This window comes from Meriones unguiculatus, chromosome 1, assembly GCF_030254825.1.
Source record: "Meriones unguiculatus strain TT.TT164.6M chromosome 1, Bangor_MerUng_6.1, whole genome shotgun sequence".
NCBI classification, from domain to species: domain Eukaryota; kingdom Metazoa; phylum Chordata; class Mammalia; order Rodentia; family Muridae; genus Meriones; species Meriones unguiculatus.
In genome coordinates this window covers 176660344-176680581 of record NC_083349.1, presented here as the reverse complement: position 1 = coordinate 176680581, position 20238 = coordinate 176660344, and the positions used below count along the sequence as shown (strand labels likewise).

Genomic DNA, 20238 nt, shown 5'->3' with positions numbered 1-20238 from the left:
TTGCACACCCTCTCTGGACCGCCACGTTCCTAACTCATACTCCTGTGGCAACCTGCTTTGTCTTCAGGGTGGAACTGTTTGGGGAAAGCACAGGGGTAGGAGGCTGAGAGAATGGGAGTGAGCGGGTACCTTGTTTTTCACAGGGCTCTCGATGTGAAAAGACACCTAGACCTGTCATGTCATTCATCGCTTTGTAGAATCTCTGTGCCAGTCATTCATCAAGCCACCAGCAGTTTGAAACTAGTCTGGAGGGAAGCGCTCTCCCCTCAGAGGTGGTGCTTGTCATGGCCGATTAAACGTATGTTGGCCAACTTTGAGTCTATGTTTGCAGCGAGTCCTCCCACAGGCTGCCCCCATTTCTCCAGATCCTTTACTAAGAACTGAATCAATGTGCTAACAATTCAGCAATGTGCAGAGTGGAGGAACGCTCTTATTGAACTGTCAGAACCCCCCTGAGAGGATTTCCTAAGATGGGGATCCCAGTTTATTGCCAGTGACCGGTGTCAGGAGACTTGGGGTAGAGTTTTACAATCAGTATTTTCTGAAAGATTCTACTGCAGCCTGGTAGGGGAACCCTGGTGGAGCACAAACCAAACATTTTCAAAGTGGAGCTGAACTGTCTGTCATTGCTTTGGGTGAGGTGATCACAATCTCCTGGTCATCACTTTAAAACATTTCTGCCAAGATTAAGTAAACTGAGGGTAGAAGTTGGGTCCAAGACAGCCTGGACTCAAGACTATGCCCCCTCTATTGCAATACTAAGATGACTTCAGGGGATATTTAAAATGAAATGAGATGTTGGGAGCTATGTATCTTTCATTTGCCCTAGGAGACTGATGATTTGGGTTATACCATCTCTCTGAGAGAATGTGAAGAAGCAACAGGTGAGCAGAGAGCACGGGGTACCCAGGATTAGCAGAACTGACTACATGCTGCAGCTAGATGTTGTAATCCTGGTCAGGTGTTTATCTATCTATCTATCTATCTATCTATCTATCTATCTATCTCTATCTCTGTCTCTCTGGTTCTGAAATCTACCTCCTTTCTTTACACTATCTAAGTGGACATTGCGGAATCCTGTGCAACCTTTTAATTTCCTCCAAAGCTTTGAATCTAGTTTATTAAATCCCTTACATTATCCAATCTGAGGGTGCCATCTGTGTGTACAGAGACACTGACCAATAAAACAGGTATGTTTATAGATTTCTCACATCCCAGTTCTTGATCTAGCTTTACAGATCAAATATCCAAATTAGGTAGAATCATGGAATATATGTCAAGCATTAAAATGTATTTTGAGGAAAACTAATGTCCTAGAAATACTAGTAGACATTTTGTGGGGGAAGGAAACATTTCCTGGGCTGGCAAGATGAGTCGGCGGGTAAAGGCCCCTGCCACAGACCTGAAGATTTGGATTCAGTATCGGACACCCACACGGTGGATGGAGAGAATGGACCCTTGAAAGTTGTCTTCTGACCCCCACACTCATCTATACTCACACAAACACAAAAAGAATGAATAAATAAATGTAATTATTTTTTAAAAGTTCCCTGGGGTCATATAAATTTGAGAACTATCAAACATTACCACTTCAATAAGATCTCCCTGAAAACCATCCCTCAGACCACCAAAATCTGAAGATTTTCAAGTCCCTGATATAAAACTGTGATATTAACTTATAAACCACATAATCCTTCTGAAAATGCAAATCACCTTCAGGTTATAAATGGTACTTAATGCAATATAAATGATATAGATATCAATTTGCAGCCTACTGTTTTGGGAATAATGACAAGGGTTGTACATGTTCAGTGCAAAGGCAACCTGTTTTTATATCTAAGATTTGTTACATCCATGGATGCAGAAAAATAGTACAATAAATGTAATAACATAAAACAACGCTGGCCCTTGAGACAGGAGTGAGTTCTTGGTAGGTTTCTAGAAAGTATTTTTGCTTATTTACGTATTTGAGACAGGATCTTACTATGTTGTAGCCCAAGACGGTCTCAAATGTACAAACTTCCTGGCACAGAAAATACCTTTCTTAGTGATAAAAAGAGAGGCCTTTGGAATCAAAGCATCCTTCTTGGAAAATGTAACTGCAAATGATGCCTGGAGCCACCATTACCTCTGCCATGGCCAGGCTATTGTGCCAAGGACACAGAAGGGACAAGAAAGGGAAATCCTGTGTCCTTACTGCTCTTGAGTTGCTGTGTCAGAATTATCATAGACTGGAGACCACGATGAATTCGATCTGCAGTTACCTTCACCTCCCAAATGGAGCAGCTTTAAATCCTAGAGTGGGTTGTTTTGTGCACAGTTATTATCCCGGAAAACACTGACCCGGAGTCATTTGCTTTGTTGATGGAGGTACAGTGACCCAGTCAAGCAAAGGTGTAACCAGTGAGTAAAACAGCTGGGATTAGGACCTTTAGCCTGAGGCGACATCCCGCCCTTTTCCTACTTAAGAGGTGGCTTCATGCTCTTGTCCTCTTCTCACTGCAAGATGAAGCCACAGAAGAACGAACAGACCCTTCTCAATGCTGCCTTCCAGGAAGTAAGTCAAAGAACGCTTATCATACTGCCTCATTTCAAGTATATGTATATTTATATATTTATATTTATATATTTATATATGTGGCTGCAAGTATCACCCATACCATCTGTCATTAGGTGAAAATAACAGAGAAAATGACAACCGCCCAACAGGCTGAGCACCCTGAAGTCACGAGGCTCCCTGCAGATGAAGAAGGTGGTTTGAACTGCTGACCGTTAATGAGCCCGCTAATTTAACCCAACAACATAATCTCCCATCCCTTCCTCTGGCTGAAGTCATGGTAATTTGCTATATTCATAAAGGGGTTTGATCTAGATGAAACGCGAATGGATTTTTTTTTAACATCCTGAACCTTCTGAGAGAGAAGAAGCCCTGTTCCTTCCTGTAATGCACTCACGAGCAGGTCTGTCATTGGGGTTGAAATATGTTAATTTCCCCCATCTTGTCTTCTCTGCTCCTTGTTTTCAGATACAAATAAACCTAGTCACGGGAATCAAAAGAGTCTAGTATTCTCTCCAAATGCACTATACAGTTTATGGTTTTGTTTTTTAAAGCCTTCCCACTTAATTTCTAGAAAAGTCTAAATTCATGGAAACAACTGTATTAAGATTTAAAAACAAAAACAAAAATAATCTGCCAGGGTGTTTTTGGCTTCACAAAACAATAGATCTTATTTATTTGTTTGTTTGTTTTTATGAAGGCAGGAAAGCTCAGGGCTAGAGAGATGGTGGCTCAGCAGGAACTCACAACCACCTGTGACTCTGGCTCTGGGAGGATCTGTTGCCTCTTCCCACCTCAGGTACTTGCAGTCACAGACACAATCATACACAAACACCACACACTAACACACACTCAAACCACACACTGATTAGCAGGCAGACAGAACTCCTGCAAACCATGTTTCTCCTTTCCCAGCAGACTTCTTGCTGGCTCCCCTGGTGATGGGCAGGAGAGGGAGGTGGCCTGGGTGAAGGAGGCAAAGGGACTGATTCCTCACTTTCTTACCATTTTTTCCAAGTCCTCTTGACAGAGTCTTTCCATACTCCTAGGGCTCAGTGTGCATTAGTAGCATTCCCATTTTGCTGTTCCCAAAGCCAGCTCTGTTAGTCCCATCTTACTCCCCCTCGAAGGCCTGGATCCTTGCTCCAAGCAGCCCTGTTCCAGGCTTCTCAGGTTTAATGATTTCAGGTTTATACCTGGGTTCCTCTAGGAGCATTCCAGGATAAGAGCCAGAGCTGCTTCCCATGGTCACTCTATCAGTGAGAAGTGTGTCCCCTTCCCACTTTGTATCCAATTAACTCCATTAAAACAACTGACATCATTTCTGACCCCTGACAGGCCCCACCATTTGTGCTTGTCATTCCAACTCTCAGTTACACCAAAGCGTAAGCAGGATGGTTGTTACAGAGTGGGAGGGCGGTGGGCCAAACTCCTGGGGTTCTTCACCAGTGACGTCTGGATCTTGACTCTTGGGGATCACACGAGGTCCCTGTTTTGTGGAAAGCCAGAAGAAATGTTCTTCAGATGCTGCAGAAAGCATTCGAAGGACCTGAAGACCCACAGTCACGAGTCGCACGGACGAGTGGCTGAAAAGGCAGGCACGTGTGTAAACGCTTCTCTCTTGAGTCCTCAGAACAACACACCTGGCAACTGCGTTGAAGATTGAAGACTTCAGCATGGGCTTCCGCCGCATGGTTGACGTTGTTGTAATGATAATTTGTGCAATGGACTGGGCAGAATAATACAAATGCTTCAGATAACTTACTTTTATTTGTCAGTGAACACTGGGGTCCGGCTGTGCATGTATAGGAGAGGTCCCTATTGTCAAAACAAAGTGGAAAAATAATCAGCTATAACAAGAACCAGACTGAAAAGTGGTAAAACTGGGTATAAGGTTATTTTCCCATTCTCTGTTTTCTATTATTAGTGAAGCAACTGGTCTGTAGACTTTATTGGCCCATTGAAAGCAGTTATTGAGGCCTACTTGTCTCTTTAATGTGAATGTAATTTCCAGCATTTCCTTTCTTCGTCTTTGAAAACTTTAGACAGCAAGCCATCCTACACATGTATAAGAGTATTTTAAATGAACATCAACCACTGAAGTCAAGAAATACAATCTCAAAAACACTCTCCTCACACTCTCTGGAGCCGGTCAGAGTCCTAACCTTGCAAAAATTTGTACTCAGCTTTTTTTTTTTTTTTTTTCTTCTAAGTCATTGGCTTTGCTCTGTGTGCACCTACAAACCATCTGAGTTGGATTTACCTCGTCTTTAATATTTATGTTCCCATAGTCTTCAGTTTGGATGCCCTGTGAGGTATCCTCATAGTTGTGTCAGTTGTCCCCTGATAGCAAGGGACGATTATTTCAGCTATGGCTTCAGTCCATCCGGGTGGGGAAGGGATGACAAAATATAAGGGACTAGCGTGGCACATGCTCTTGACATCATGGGTGACCGGAAAGCAGAGAATTCAGCAACGGGCTCTATCCCTCCAAGGCCGGTCCCAGTCAGCTACACAAAACGTCACCCCACCAGCTGGGAACCAGGTTTTCAAATCCACGAGCCCGAGCGGAACCTTTTAGACCTAAACCATCAAGATGCATGAAAACACGTGCTTCCTCCAGTGACTGTCTGAAGGCGAGGTTGCTGGGAACTAAGGTGTGCCTGCATATCCCAGAGAAGGCCAACCCGTTTCCAGCCCTTCACAGGTGGCCCTTGGAACCGGTGTGTTTATCTGCTTGCTGTTCCTTTGGGTGTTTGGGCTCTTTGAGACAGGATCTCCCTGTCCGGCCCTCTAGCCACTCCTCTGAGTGCTGAGACTACTTGGTGGCATCACCAACACGTGGCCGACTTTCCACCTTCAGATGCTTTGATTTTCCCTCCTCTGATATTGATGAATTAAGTTCCTTTCCAATAAAGGGCAAGTGCTTCTTGGCTACCTGTTTTCCTCCTCCCTCCCCCCTCCTGCTTCTTCTCTTCCTTGCCTCCCTCCCACTCACTAAATGGACTCCTTCTCCTGGGTGGGTAGGTGTCCGCCTACACCAGAAACGGGGCTCTCCCCTCCCTGCTTTTCCTCCTCCCCCGCAGGGTCGGAGCGGCCGGACCTGAGCATCCAGAGCCGGGGTCCCCCGCGCCGCCGAGCAGCGGGAGCGCAGGCCCCGCGGCCCCGAGCGAGCGGCAGGATGTTGGCCACGGTCTCCAGGCAGCGGCGGGCGGGGCGGGAGCCGCAGCGGGAGCCCGGGCTGCGGAGGTTGCGGGGCCAGGGGCGCGGCCGCCCAACAGCGCCGGCAGGTGACGGGCGGTTCCCGGCGGGTGGGAAGGGGCCGCGCGGGGCGGGGTGTACCGAGAACTCCCGGGCGGGCGCGAGGGAGCGATAGAGTCTGCGGTCCGGCAGGAAGGACCGTGCCCAAGAGGGACCGCGACCCCCAGGCCGGACAGCCCTGTCCCCAGCCTCCAACCCGCCACTTCTGGACCTTCAAGCCCCTGCAGTCAGTCCTGGCCCTTAGAAAGAGACAATGGCGAAAACCCTGCGATTCCCCACGGGGGCAACAGCCTGTCTGTTCAGAACAGGCAGGATCCTGTTGAGGTCCGCTGTTGATCCTAAACTGGCCTCCTTGTCCCCTGCCCTAGCGGATTTGTCCCCAAGTAATGGCAGACAGAAGGCCTTAACAGGATCCCAGAGAATTCCTTGTTTACTAAGAAGTGGATTGGTCAGGAGAGAGGACAGCCGTTGTTATGTTTTGTTTTGTCGTGGTTTTGGATTTTCTTTTCTATGGAGTATCACTAGGGAGTTACTTGTGAAACGGAGCCCACTTAGTAAATTAACTCGAGGGGTCAGCCCTTTTTCTATAATCCTTCTGTCTCTGTGCCCCCCCACTCCCCACCCACCCCACCCCCTTAAGATCAGGCTTACACTGAAAATACAACTTTGGCTTTCACATTCTTCCCAAATTCCTATCATTCTGTCAACAACTAAATTCTGATCATATGTGCCCATTACTCATTGCTACCAAAAGGCCTGGGTTCTCATTTAAGAAAAGACAGAACGAAGGAGCTGAATTATTGTATGAAAAACAGTTCTGAGATGAACTATGATGGTTTTTTTCTTGGTGGAGTTGTAGATTAAACCCCAGGTGTCATGCATATTCTATCAGTGAGCTACACTCCCTAGCCCTGTTTTTCAAGATTTTTTTTTCCAGCTTGTTTTTCAAGATTTCAAATGCAGTGAGCTTTGAAATAATAAAAATGGGTGTGTATAGAGACTTAGATGTCGAGTGTTTTCATGCTTGCTGCTTTCTAAAAAACAATCCTGGAAAGGTAAATCAGTATTAAAATGTGGCAGAATGCAATGTGTCCACTACACAGGAGACTTACTGCAGGCAAACTGATCTAAAATTAGACAGTGAGTGGCAGACCCTAGGTCCACCAGGAGGGAACTTGGAGTTAAGCAGTAATGCTCCATGTTTGTTTAAGTATGAACACCACCTTTTGTCTGTCGTGTTTGTAAAGGTGCTTTCATCCAAGGAGCAGACCGTGTCCTTGGAAACCCTAGCAACAAAGTCAATATAATAATTCAAGGAACAGGCATCAGGTCAAGGTATTTTTGATTAAAAACTGGATTTTCCAAAAGAACATGAGCAAGCCAGTCAAAATTTGAGCATATCCTCCAATGGTAAAGGTTTCTCTCTCTCTCTCTCTCTCTCTCTCTCTCTCTCTCTCTCTCTCTCTCTCTCTCTCACAAAACACAAAGTCAGTGAGAGAGAAGGTAAACCAAAAGAGAAACACTGGGTAGATGAGAGGAAATCCCATTCCAACTATCGTCCTCCAATCCTGTGCTGACTCAAGGCACTTTTCTGTAAACTGTCTCATGGGTCACGAGAGCAACCCTTGGAGACAGTAAGGATCACTTGGAACCATATAAGTTACACAGGACCCCACTAATTCCCAGCCGTAAAGCAGGCTAGTCTCCCACCTACTCAAGAGCAGCGTCTATCCCAGGTAGGTGGACACCGGCCTCTGCTTTGAGCCACTCAGGGACACAAACCTTTTGTTGAACAGTTTGGAATTATTATTATTATTTTAGATAGGGTCTCATGCAGCCCAAACTGGCCTCGCTTCGATACCTGATCTTTCTCCTTCCTCCTTCAAAGTGCTTGGCTTACCAGCATGCACTAACATACCTTGTTTATTGAACATTTTAACCATTATTCTTACATTGTTATTGTATAATACTGAGCTGAGATTGATCTCCATATAATGGCCACCAAACTACACATTCATTTCTAGCAACATCCTGGATAGCAAAAGCTTTTTCTAAATGATGGAGCCAGCTGACACTGGCCTAGGAATAAAACAGTCTGTGTGTTATAGTTCCCATTGGGGAAATAATGATTTTTCTCTCTTTTACTATCTAAATGATAAACCCTGAACCTGTTTGAGTGAGTCTGCTACTGAACAAGCTATGCACACACACACACACACACACACACACACACACACACACACACACACACTTGCCCTGGACATTTGAAATAAAGCCACCAAAAGCACTGCTCACAATTAGCCATTTGGCTTTGTTCCGGCTTGTTTGTAAGAAGCCCTTGGAAGCTGGAAACAGAATCCGCTTTCAAGCAGCCATTTGATTTCCTCAATAAAACCTCATTCAATTACTCAGGCTGCTTATGAGCCCTAAATCAGATGTGTTTCTGCAGAGAGAAAAAAACAATCATTTTTTCCAATAGGCCTTCCTTGCTCATATGCTCAAAAGGGTGCATTCAAAAGCCTGCAGATAATACAACAAGGTTCTCCTGCTCATTGACATTTTTTGACAAACACCACCATTATGATCTCAGTAGTCGCAGAATAACATAAATATAATTTTTAAGCAATGCTTTTGAGAGCCACAATTATAAATATCAGCTAACTGCTTCTGTTAACAAGAGCCTCCCTGTTCGTGTTTCTATTTTTCAGGATGAGGAAATATAAACAAATTCCCAAGCTCTCCAGTCAGTCTCCTGTCTATCGTACCAACCTGAGTACCCAGCCTTCAGACAGACCCTTTAACCTGATTTCAAAAGATTCCTTAGACTCGGATTCAGAAAGCCTCCCTCAAGCGATTAAATTTCAATCTGAAACTGAGGACCACATCCAGAACGAAGATATGGAGCCTGACAGCTTGGAGGAGGACAGCCCTGACAACCTCAGTGAGATAGGGGAGGCAGGAAGTGGAAAAGCAGCCCAGAGGCCCAACAGAGAACACCTGGCTGAAGGTGGTGGTGTGAATCACAGGTGAGGAACTGGCCTGCGAAAGGCAGTGAATGTTGAATAATTTCCAGTACCTTACCAGGGGAGAAAGGATGTGTTGTTGAATAACAATGTGCAAAAGCAGGTCTCTGAGCAGCTAAAGACAGTATGGCTCCTTGATTTTGCTACATTCCCCTCTTCTTCTCCTCCTCTCTTCTCCCTCCTTCTCATCCCTCTCCTCCCCGCCCTGTCCCCCTCTTCCTGTTTTCCTCCTCCTGCTGCTTCTTTTTTCTTTGTTTTGTTTTGTTTTTGTATGTTTTCTTGTGGGGTTTTTTTTTTGGGGGGGGGAGAATCAAGACAGGGTTTCTCTGTGTAGCCCTGGCTGTCCTGGACTCGAGTTGTACATCAGGTTGGCCTCGAACTCACAGAGATCTGCCTGCCTCTGCCTCCTGAATGCTGAGATTAAAGGCGTGGGCCATCATGCCCAGCCTCCTCCTCCTCTTTCATTAAGCAATGCAGTCATTATTGACTGGATATAGGAGCCGCAAGAACATGTCTGCGGATCAGGAGACACTTCAGTAGGTCATCAGGTATAAGCACCCATCTTAGTAACTCTTCTTGTGCTATGGCAAAATACCTGACAGAGGGGGAAAAAAGATACTTATCCTCATAGTTCAGACGGAACAGTCTGTCGTGTGCAGAAGATATGGAGGCTGAAGAGACTCGGCCTGTGGTGGAGGAAGATCAAGCTGCAGCTTCATGCTCAGCTCCAGCAGGAAGCAGAGTCCAATGGACCCTGGCGGGGTTCAGATTGTAAAGACCTGCTTTTCCCAGCTAGGCCACCTTTGCCAAGGTTCCACCACCTCCAAACACAGAGCTACTGCTGTGGACCACAAGCACATTTCATACCTCCAATAATTCCTCGAGGGAGTCATGGGGAGGTCTCTGGGAGCCAATATTAGCACCCAGTCCTGAGTCTTTTCCTTCTTTCTCTCCTTCATTTCACTAGAGAAATGAAGCTGAAAGAAACCTGTCTTCAAGTTAGGGAGTCTCAAAAATTCAGTAAAAATGATAAATGCTGTCACTGAAAGGATGAAGGCATAGAGGGTTTAGGATGGCTTTACCTAAGCAGATGGTTGAGTCAACTGGAGGGCAGAGTGGACAGCATGATGAAGCAATATTTCTGGAAGCTGGTGCCTTTATATCAGAGAGCGGATATTACCAACTATGGACCAAGAAGCAGCTGGCTAGCGGCGATTATAACATCAGTACTTCGGACATTTTTAAAGGCCCTTTTCTTTTTTTCTTTTTTCTCAGTTTGTCATTGTAGTTCCTCAGGGACAGTGTCCTGGTTCCTACATTAAAGTTGGGAGAAATGAGGCTAGCAGAGAAGAAATAATTTGTCTAAAGGTCCTAGTGGTTTGAAGGCATGTTTTTCTTTCGTTATTACTGCCATGTTTCATTGTTTTTGTTTGTTTTCTGGTACTATGGATCAAAGTCAGAACCTTGGGCATACCAGGCAAGCACTCTGCCATTGAGCCACACACATACCTGTAAGCTTTTAAACTATGAAAAATGTCTATCCTATAAAAAAAAAATAGAAGGGGAAAAATGACATAACCGTTGATGCTGTATTTATATTTGATCATTTTAAAGTTACAGTCATAAATATCACTTAACCATTTCCTTGTTGGGGCTAGAGAGATGATTCAGTGATTAAGAGTCTGCCCTCCTCTTTCAGAGGACCCAATTTCACTTCCCAGCAACCACACTGGAAAGCTCACAGCTGCCTGTACCTCTGTCTCCAGGGCATCTGACACCTCTGGCCTCCACAGGTGCATGCACTCGACTGCACATGCCTATACACAGATACACAGAGATACACATGTTTATAAAGGAAAAAGGAAAAAAAAAAAAAACCTAGTTTCCTTGTGCCCTTTTCATATCCTTTCCCCATCTTCCTCCTCAGGACTGATCAAAACATACTGATGTGGGCGCATATCCCTTCTACCACCCTATGACTCGTTCATTTCTTTCATGGGTGCCTATAATTTGGTGGTGATACGTATACAGCATCTCTATCTTGTTCAGTCAGCGTTACGTTTTGGACGTTTTCCTGTTACATTTTTTGCTCCTCTCCTAAAGAAGTAGCATTGTGTGGAAGGAGAGCTTATCCTCTTCCTCCCATGCGTAGCTTCTCTCATCACTGTGATCAAATATGTGACGAGAAATACCTTACGGGAGGAGGAAGGGTTTGCTCTGGCTCACAGTTCTGGGGATGCAGTGTGTCATGGCAGGAAGGTCATGGCAGCAGGTGCATGAGCCTCTAGTCTCATAGCATCGTGGTCAGGAAGCTGGGAAGGGTTGTCTACTGCTCAGCTCACTCACCTTCTTCTTTGTCCAGTGGTCAGGGTGGGTCTTCTCGCCTCACAGCCATGTCCAGAGGTGTGCCTCCTACTTGATCTGAGCTCCTGTCAACCATCATGTCTACTGATGAATATATCTAGATTGCTCCAGTTCTTACTTCATGCAAGAAGAGCTGTGTACTCTGATAGTAAATAGTAATAGTTTTACTTATAGAAATGAGGACATCATAAAGGAAATCTTTTTATTGTTTTTCATGTTTTTTATGTGTATGAGTGCTTTGCCTGCATGTATGTACCTTCCTCAATGTGTGCAGTGCCTACAGAGGCCAGAAGAGGACTTCAGATCCCCTGGAACTGGAGTCAGAGATAGTTGTGAACTACCATGTGGGGGCTGGGAATCTAACTTGGGTCCTCTGCAAGAGCAGCCAGTGCTCTTAACCAACTGAGTCATCTCTGCACTGCCCCTCCCCCAAATCTTCTGCATTGCGCAAAGTTTTCTTGTCTGACTTTTAGGATGAGGAAACCAAGACAAGACTCCACCTCATTATCCCAGTCATTCACTGTTCCCCTGTACCATGCTTAGCAGTCATGTGTCTTGAGCATTATTCAAACTGTCTAGGGACCATTCAATTGCTACATAATATGTCTCAAAATAAAGGATTGTATTTCGGAGAGTCAAAATTATCGCTAGGTTCTTCATCATCTGGCTCAGAAGCCCTTAAATAATTCTGCTTCCCTCCAGTTGCCCTGCTGTGGTAATGTGTAATGATAGACTGTAAAGTGCAGGGTGGGGTTAGGATGGATGGCAACCTTAGTACTTGTTAGAATGTAGTGGCCCCTTTACTGGGTGCAAAAGGACCAGTTTCACACTATAAAGGAAAACCAAACTGAAGGATTTGTCCAAATAATGTCTCAAAAATGTGATTCAAGTATGGCCGGTATTGATCTTTTCTCTGGCTCTGTGTATTCATTCACAGTCCTTTCTTAGATGTTCTGTCGCTCAAATCTAAAGAGTTATGAGCCATGTTACAAATAAATTGATCTCTGGTTCTCAACATTAAATTGAAGCACACTTTCATTTCTGCAAAGTAAATGGCATTCTGGGGATTTTAGTTCAAAAAAAGAAAAAGAGAGAGAGAAAAAGAAAGAGGAAGAAAGAAAGAAAGAAAGAAAGAAAGAAAGAAAGAAAGAAAGAAAGAAAGAGAGAGAGAGAGAGAGAGAAAGAAATTAGTTCAAGCCTGGCCTTAAACCAAGACAAACCTTTCTTCTTGCTTTTATAAACAATAGTCTTAAAAGCTGACTGACAAGTCACTTAGCCCCACACTTGTGTTTTGATGTTACTAGAACCTCCAGAAGTCAAAGCCACAGTTCAGTGTCTATGGATTAGAGAAAACCCTTTACTTAATGGAAATTGGAGCAGCAATGACAGTGGTGAACGAATCAAGAGTGGAGAGAGGATCATCATGTGATAATCCTTAAGCCCCACTCCAGAACGAGCCTTGTGACACTCAGCACTCACAAAGAAGCAGATCAATGTAATGCCCAGAGCATCAGAAATAATGTCTTTAGTCCTGAAGCCTTCTGAAGTCTTGTGCATTAAAAAGAAGAAGAAGAAGAAGAAAATCAGAAAGCAGCCATCTGGTACCTAGCATGTGTGCTTAACAAGGTCTTACTTATAAGAATATTTATATAATTCTTTCCATTTGTAGAGGTATCTGCTTCATACATTTTCTTTATCTTGGTTGGAGCCTCTAGATAGGCTTAATTTAATTTAAAAATTTAGTTCTTATTAGAGTCCTAGAGAGTGATCCCAGGACTTCACACATATGACACTCACATGGGAGCCATGCCTTGAGGCATTACCATTATTTCGCAGATAAGAAACTGAGGCTTTAGGACCTATGCAGAAGTCACTAGGTGACCAGCCCGAGTCTCTAACTGTGAATACCTGAACATGTACCCACGGGTCTAAAATAGCTTACCATCAAGTACTTAACACCAAGCCTGATGACCTGAGCCTGATCCCCAACACCCAAAAAGAAGGAGAGAACAGACTCCTACAAGCCATTCTCTGACCTCCATAAGTGCACCCACACACACATAAAATGAATAAATGAATGCCATAAAATGAAATATGCAATTGTGGGATAATCTGATAAAGGATTTCAGTTTACTAACAAAGAGTTAAAGATAGGGCTGTTGAGATGGCTCAGCAGGTAAAGGCTTCAAAGCCTGATTAAGCACTCAAAAACTGTTGGAAAGGGGTAGGGGACTGACTTGGTAATGGTAAACATTTTTATTTTTTACTGTGTTATATGATATAATCCTCCATTCAGTACATTAAAATATGTTGCTTCTAGTAATGATTCAAGAATCAGGAAAAGTATTGAATACTTAATTATAGGGCTTGAAGAGGAGTATTGAAGAGTCTAAACAAACACAGTGGGTAAAGAAAGTCTTAGTGATGATCAAATATCAGGAGTTTCCTTCCCTCACCGCCCTGCATTTCTCCAGCTGTTTTCCTTTCCTTTCCTTACAGCTGTTTTCTAGACCACTTGAAAAATATTTAAGCTGAGACTACACTACCGTTCCTTATGAGGGTTGTGTTTGTTTTGTTGTTGTTGTTGTTGTTTTTTCCCAGCAGTTGGAAAAATAAGAAAGACATTCAAGACTGGTAATCATGTTCTAGGGCTACGAAGACCATTCCAAAAGGTTCTGGGAATTAACTTTCATTCTTGCTCATTTCTAGCGGCATTCACCTATGCTGGTTTCTATCGTCTGTTAAACTTAAGATCATCGGTTGGCCAACTTCTTTAAATACGTTACCCTGTATACCACAGGCTTTAGGAGTCCTAACCTATCTGGGAGAATAGCAGCTAAAATCTTCTTCGTGGGAACGGTTATATCAAAGTGGTGCTTTTTGTTGTAGGGATCAGCTGTTTCTTTACAGTCATTCGTTTGCTCACTATATCTCAGTTAAACCCTGGTGCACTCCTCGGAGCAGGCGTGGTGCTGTCATGATAGGTGGGCTGTCAAGGAGGAAATAAGGAGTGTGTGGGAGCATGGACTGTGTCTATTAAAGGCCAACCTCCTGCCAGAAATGCTAGTCATGAACGCTCATAGGGGCTCTCCACTGTGGCCCCAGAAACTAGTTCCTTCCTTGGTTACTTTAAAAACTGGGGTATGTTTTTGTGTTCAAGTAAGTACACAGCCAGTTTAAAATATATATATATATAGAAAGCACAATTATTTACCCACAATCCTGTGAGGTTATCAAGGAGACGGAAACTAAAGGAATAGTTTAATTATTGCCCATACCTCTTTTGTTTCCACTTCCTGGCTTGTTGGGAAATACAGAAAACTTTGATAACTATATTTTTTCAGTCTCCTTTCTTTAAGAAAATCAGCTAATCTGTGTGGGGGAGCACACACGTCATGGTGCAGTCATGGAAATCAAAGGACAACTTTTGGGGATTGGTTCTCTCCTTCTACCACACGGGTCAGGAAAATAGAATGTCTTTATTTGCGGAGCCATCTGGTCATGTGACGCAGGGTCTCACTGCGTAACTTAGGATGACCTTGAACTCATGGAAGTCCTTCCTAAGTGCTGACATTCCCACCGTGAGTCATCAAGCCCAGTTTAATGCATTTTTAGTGTTAGGATTACAATGCATTTTAGTTAGTGTAAATTTTAGTGTATTACATTTAAATTAAGTGATTTTCCCAATACTTACTAACACTGAGAAGTTTTACCTGGTAAGCCAACCTAACTCATAAAGGTCAGCCAGTTTCCTCTTACATGAAAGGAGGAGCCATGAAAAATGAAGAGAATTGCTCAGGCTTACACCATTGATCAGAACCTGGTGTCTTAGTTACTTTTCTATTGCTGTGAAGAGACACTGTGACGGAGGGAACTTAAAAGAGAAACCATCTGATTGGGGATTTCCTTACAGTGTCAGAGGCTGAGTCCATGATCATCATGGTGGGAATCATGGGAGCAAGGAGGCATGGCACTGGAGCAGTATCCGAGAGCTTACATCTGATCCACAAGTTCATGGCAGAGAGACACAGGGACACAGAGACTGAGCCTGGCATGAGATTTTCAAACCTTACCACCACCATCACCCCCAATGACCTACCTCTACAACAAGACAACATACTTCCCAATCCTTCCCAAAGCAGTTCCACCAACTAGGAACCAAGCATGCAAACGTGAGCCTACAGTGGCCACGTTTACTAAAACCACCCCACAGGGGTAAGACCTGTCCATTTTTTTTTCACAGGATGTCAACTATACATTCCAATATCATTAATCTCACATTTAACATGTGAAGTGTACACTGTCTCAAGGAGGTATAAGTACCCCCAAAATCTTAGAAATTGAGGTCTTGGCTAGGAATGTGGCTCAGTTGGTAGAGTGCTTGCCTAGCATGCAGAAAGCCCTGGTTCCATCTCAGCACTTCATAAACTGGGCATGGTGGTACATACTTGTAATCCCAGCACTTAAGGAGTGTGACTCGGGGAATACAAAGTTCACTCTTAGATACATAAGAAGTTCAAAACAAGACATTCTGTAGTCTTCACAATTCTTTTGGTGAATTCTTTTGGACATCCAAACCTTCCATAGAAAATGTCTGCAAGTCATATCATAAACTCACTAAGAAAGAGAAACTGTGGCTCCAAGTGCTATGTCATAATTACTGGAAATTTGGGAGAGCCCCATCTTACAAATTAATATGAAGAGAGGGCCTGGAGAGATAGCCCAGCAATTAAGAGCACGTGCTGCTGTTGCAGAGGACCTGGGGTTTGAGTCCCAGAATGGACATGTCTCATAATCCTCTGTACCTCCAGTTCCAAGGGATCTGATGCCCTCTTCTGGACTCCTCAGGCACTGCATTCAAGTGGTGCACACACATACAGGCAAAACAGCACACATGAAATAAAAATAAATAAATATTAAAGACTTCCCTTTTTAAGTTAAGCATAGAGGTTCAGAGAGCAGCTATAGAAGAAAAGGGAGAGAGCTTCAGAGAGGTAGAAAAAAAAAAGCCCAAAGCTCCAGAGCAAAAAATAAATACCCTCTGGTCAACATATGAAAGAGATAGGGAGGGGGAAAGCAGGAGAGATGGATTGCACCTTTCTGAGTCAGGGCTCAGAAGTATGAACAGACTTAAGAAACCCTCATGGCAAGCTTGTAGTTACCACATGTACATCCAGATTTCTGGGAAGGAAAGGAACATTATCTCATTAAGGCGATAATTAATTCTTTTTATCATGGCATTAAGGGAATCCACCTTTCTGGGGTGTGGTTCCTTATCCAGTCAATCAACTGGATCGACTCTTATGTTTTGAGTAGCTTGGAATGTTAGGGTCTTACCCAGACCAGTAGTTGACACCATTCTTTTAACCAGAAAGAGAAAGCCTTCCCTTAATGGGATTCAGCAGAACCCTGATCAAGGCTACTATAACAGCACGACATTTCTTATGATGATGTAGTCTTTGTCCTGCGTAACTGTCACTCAGCAGAAGTGAGATGCTAAAATTTGACATTGTGATCACTAACATGAGCTCTTCAGTAGTTTATTTCTCTTTATTCACAGGTTGTCCTTAAATTGAGCTTGATCCTGGCAATTACTTGGGACAAACACCTGGTTATAACAGTCACAGATCTGTTCTTGAAGCCCATTGTATTATAGGCTCATTTCTTTAGTTCCAGCATCTGGGAGGCAGAGGCAGCTGGATCTCTGTGAGTTTGAGACCAGCCTGGTCTACATAACAAGAACTAGGGTGACAGGATTATGTGGAGAGACACTGTCTTAAAACAACAACAACAACACAAGAACATAAGTCTATTGTTGAAAAAAAAAGGGAGGGGAATCTGAGTCAAAATTACCAAATGATGTAATTGCTGTAAGCAAAGTTCACAGTAACAATTAACCCCTTCACTTTAGTGTTTTTCTATAGACAGGTTTTACCTTCAGTTCATTAAGCTATTGTTTTTCTATTAAAATGTTTAATTATTTAAGTAAAATAAATGCCTCCATTAAATTAATATTTATGGGTTATAAATAATCACCACAAAATGTGCCTGTGGAAACATTTTCTTTCATACCTATAAAAGTGAATTTTTAATCTTTTGGGTTTGTTGCATTTTATTTCCTTAAAAGCCATTGATAAGAAGAGCAGGATGAGATAGGATTTAGGAACCCTCAGAAACAATTGTCAGTTTTGAGGCTCTTTTAAAGAGCATCACAAACTCTACACTTAAACAAAAATTGAATTTGTTGCTCGTGTGCATAAAAGATTTAATGGCATATAAATTGGGAATAATTATTCTGTTTCAAAGGATTAAATGAAAACTAAATCAGTAATAATATGTGCAGTTTCAATCTAACTGCCTGCTTAACATAAAGTGGCAAATAAATAACAGCTAACTAACAGTGGGGCTTTGCTTCTATTCCCCTCCTCAACAGGCAAAATGGCCAGTTATTGAATATTTTATTGTGAGCGCGGAGGATGTTAATTGAACTAGAAACATGCTCTAATTTTAGTAATTTTTTTGATTGAATACAAACTGAGTATGAGGCTCTTCATTAAATGGAGATTTGATTTTATTTTGTTTGAAGTTATCACAGCACGGACTCAAACATGGTCCATTAAAGGCAGCAAATGCCCCACTGAACGCATGTGAGACTCCCCCCCCACCACCACTCCCTCTCCCCTCTGCATCCATTTCTAGCCCGGGGCCTCTGAAGAGGAGCCCCGACATCTGTTGTCTGAAGGGTAACAAAGGAGTTGTGTTCTCATTGTCTGCGTGACCTTCCCAGCGGATGAGGAGGAGAAGAGGTGCATGTTCCGCGTGCAGAAGAGTGCTGTGAAAGAGCACTTCACGCTCATTTTATCCCCGTGTGTTGACCCAGACTGCAAAGCACAATTGGGCTTCTTAGCACATGAGCTCGGTACAATGGGGTCCTTTAGTGTCATGTTCTGTTTCAACAACTCGATTCATCTCTGGGAGGCATTACAATTTTCCATGCACATGATTTTGAAAAAAAAAAAGGAAAAAGCCTCCCATTAGTTGCAACATGTCTTCCATTTGGAATGGTGAAGGGGATGTTTGGAGACAGCCATTGCCAAAATAGATGGGCCCACGACCATAAAGCCTTCACGGGAACCATGGTTGTTTCATTTGGGGGGTGGTGGTGGTGTTTGTTTGTTTATTTTTGTATAATACAACTTCTTTGGTGCTTCCTTCTGACAACTGCTTCAGAAACATGTTTCTCGGCAGCTCATCTCCTCTTGTTTGTCCCTAGCCCCTTTCATAGTATCTAGTTTCTGCTTAAAACTGCATGATGATCTTTCAAGCTGCTCTCTCTCTCCCTCTCTCCCCTTTTTCATCCCCCTCTCTCTCCTTCCCTCCCTCCCTTTATTTATTTTGCAAGAAAGAAAAAAAGTGAGTTCCTGGCTGTCCTAGAACTCACTCTGTAGACCAGGCTGGCCTCAAGCTCAGAGATCCCCCACCTCTGCCTCCCAAGTGCTGGGATTCAAAGCATGCTGCCATTTCTTTAAGAAGGGGAATCCATTATGAGGACCTTGACATTATGAGTTTTCGGGAAGGTGAAACATAATTTAACTCTCTTACTTGTATCTTCCTTATCACTGTTTAGTGGTTGTTAAAAATATTACATCATGTGGATTCACTGATTTTTCTTAATCCCATTTCTTAAATTATGGTTCATACATTCCCCACAGAACCTAAGTCATGTGTAAAAACTGGATTTTGTTTTTTTAATGAGTGTTATATCTTTCAGGCCACTAGGGTACCACTTAGCACCTCATACCATGGAAATATCTTAAGCCCCGGGGGAGAGAAGAAGCCCTTGAGCTTCGTCAGCAGGGAGCATAACAACAACTGTTGTGTCCCGGAGACTGGGTGCAGTAGGCAGTGAACTGAACCTGCTGACACGCTCTCCTGGCTGCTGTTTACTCCATCCTTACTCTGTCAGGCACAGAAATTAAATAATCTGCCCATTGTTCACAAAGTAATCAGTGGCACCAGGAACGAAGGGCAGGCAATTCTATTCTAGAGCTGTTTGTTGTCCTCCCACACTTGGCTGTAGTCTCTTCCAGAACCACAGAACTTCACGTCATTATGCAGACAAACAAAGCATCATGACCGTATGGATGACTACTGGCCATCGCCGTGTGAGGCTGGTTAAGCGCAGGGACCAGTCAGAGCGCCCCGTTTCTCTAATGCAATCACAGGAGTAAGAATAGGTAACTACGTTCGCTCCAAACATCGAACATCGAAGGCCTCTTTCCGTGATTGTGATGAAGTGCCTGAAATCAACACCTTAGCAGGAGGAGCAGTCCCTCTGGGCTCACACTTCCACAGGCGCTTAGCCCTGTCTCATTAGGCCTGTGGCAATCTCAGGGCAGACACATCTGTGAGAGGAGCCCTGTTTACCCCATGAAGGCCAAGAAACACAGAGAGAGAGCAAAGCTCCAGTGGCCCAAAGAGCATGGCTTCCTTAGCTACTTAGTTTCCTTAGTTACTTAGCTTCCTTCTCTGAGGCCCCAGCTCCTCAATGTTCCACCACCTCTCATACTGTCACAAGCTGGGGACCAAACCTTCAACACGTGGGCCTCCCTGAGGCATTTAAAACTCACACCATAGCAAATTCCTGTTTTTCATAAATACCAGATGTTGCTTGGTTACACCAGTAACTGGGTTATCTTAGGGTAACAGGATGACAGGGTCCAGGTGGATTTTGGGATATTATCGAGCAATTAAATATGGATCCCTTGGAACTGGAGATACAGGTGGTTATGTAGCACCCATGTGAGTCCTGGGAACCAAACCCTGGTCCTCTCTGGTCCTCTGTACAAGCAGCAAGAGCTCTTAACCACTGAGTCATCCTTCCAGCACAGTGATGCCAAGTTTGGTCATCAAGAAGACTGTTCTAAACGTCTTCAAAAGAATGTGAGTGTAAGGCCACCCCAAAACTCATCCCTTCAGCTGTTCTTGATCGGTGACCAGTCTTCTCTCTGAAACTTAGCACTTATATAATTT

At 43.7% G+C, this 20238-nt stretch overlaps 1 protein-coding gene across 2 annotated transcripts in view; it reads left to right on the top strand.

Annotated features, from left to right (window-relative positions):
* Positions 1 to 5546: 5546 nt before the first annotated feature.
* Jhy (junctional cadherin complex regulator) overlaps positions 5547 to 20238 on the top strand; it is a 58165-nt gene continuing 43473 nt past the window's right edge. Inside the window, exons 1-2 of one of the 2 annotated variants that reach the window (XM_060372033.1) lie at positions 5547 to 5847; positions 8527 to 8844. In XM_060372033.1, the coding sequence (XP_060228016.1) occupies positions 8528 to 8844 (317 nt within the window). In that variant the 5' untranslated portion in view covers positions 5547 to 5847; position 8527. The remainder of the gene's footprint in view (positions 5848 to 8526; positions 8845 to 20238) is intronic. The other variant, XM_021643055.2, reaches the window with a different exon arrangement.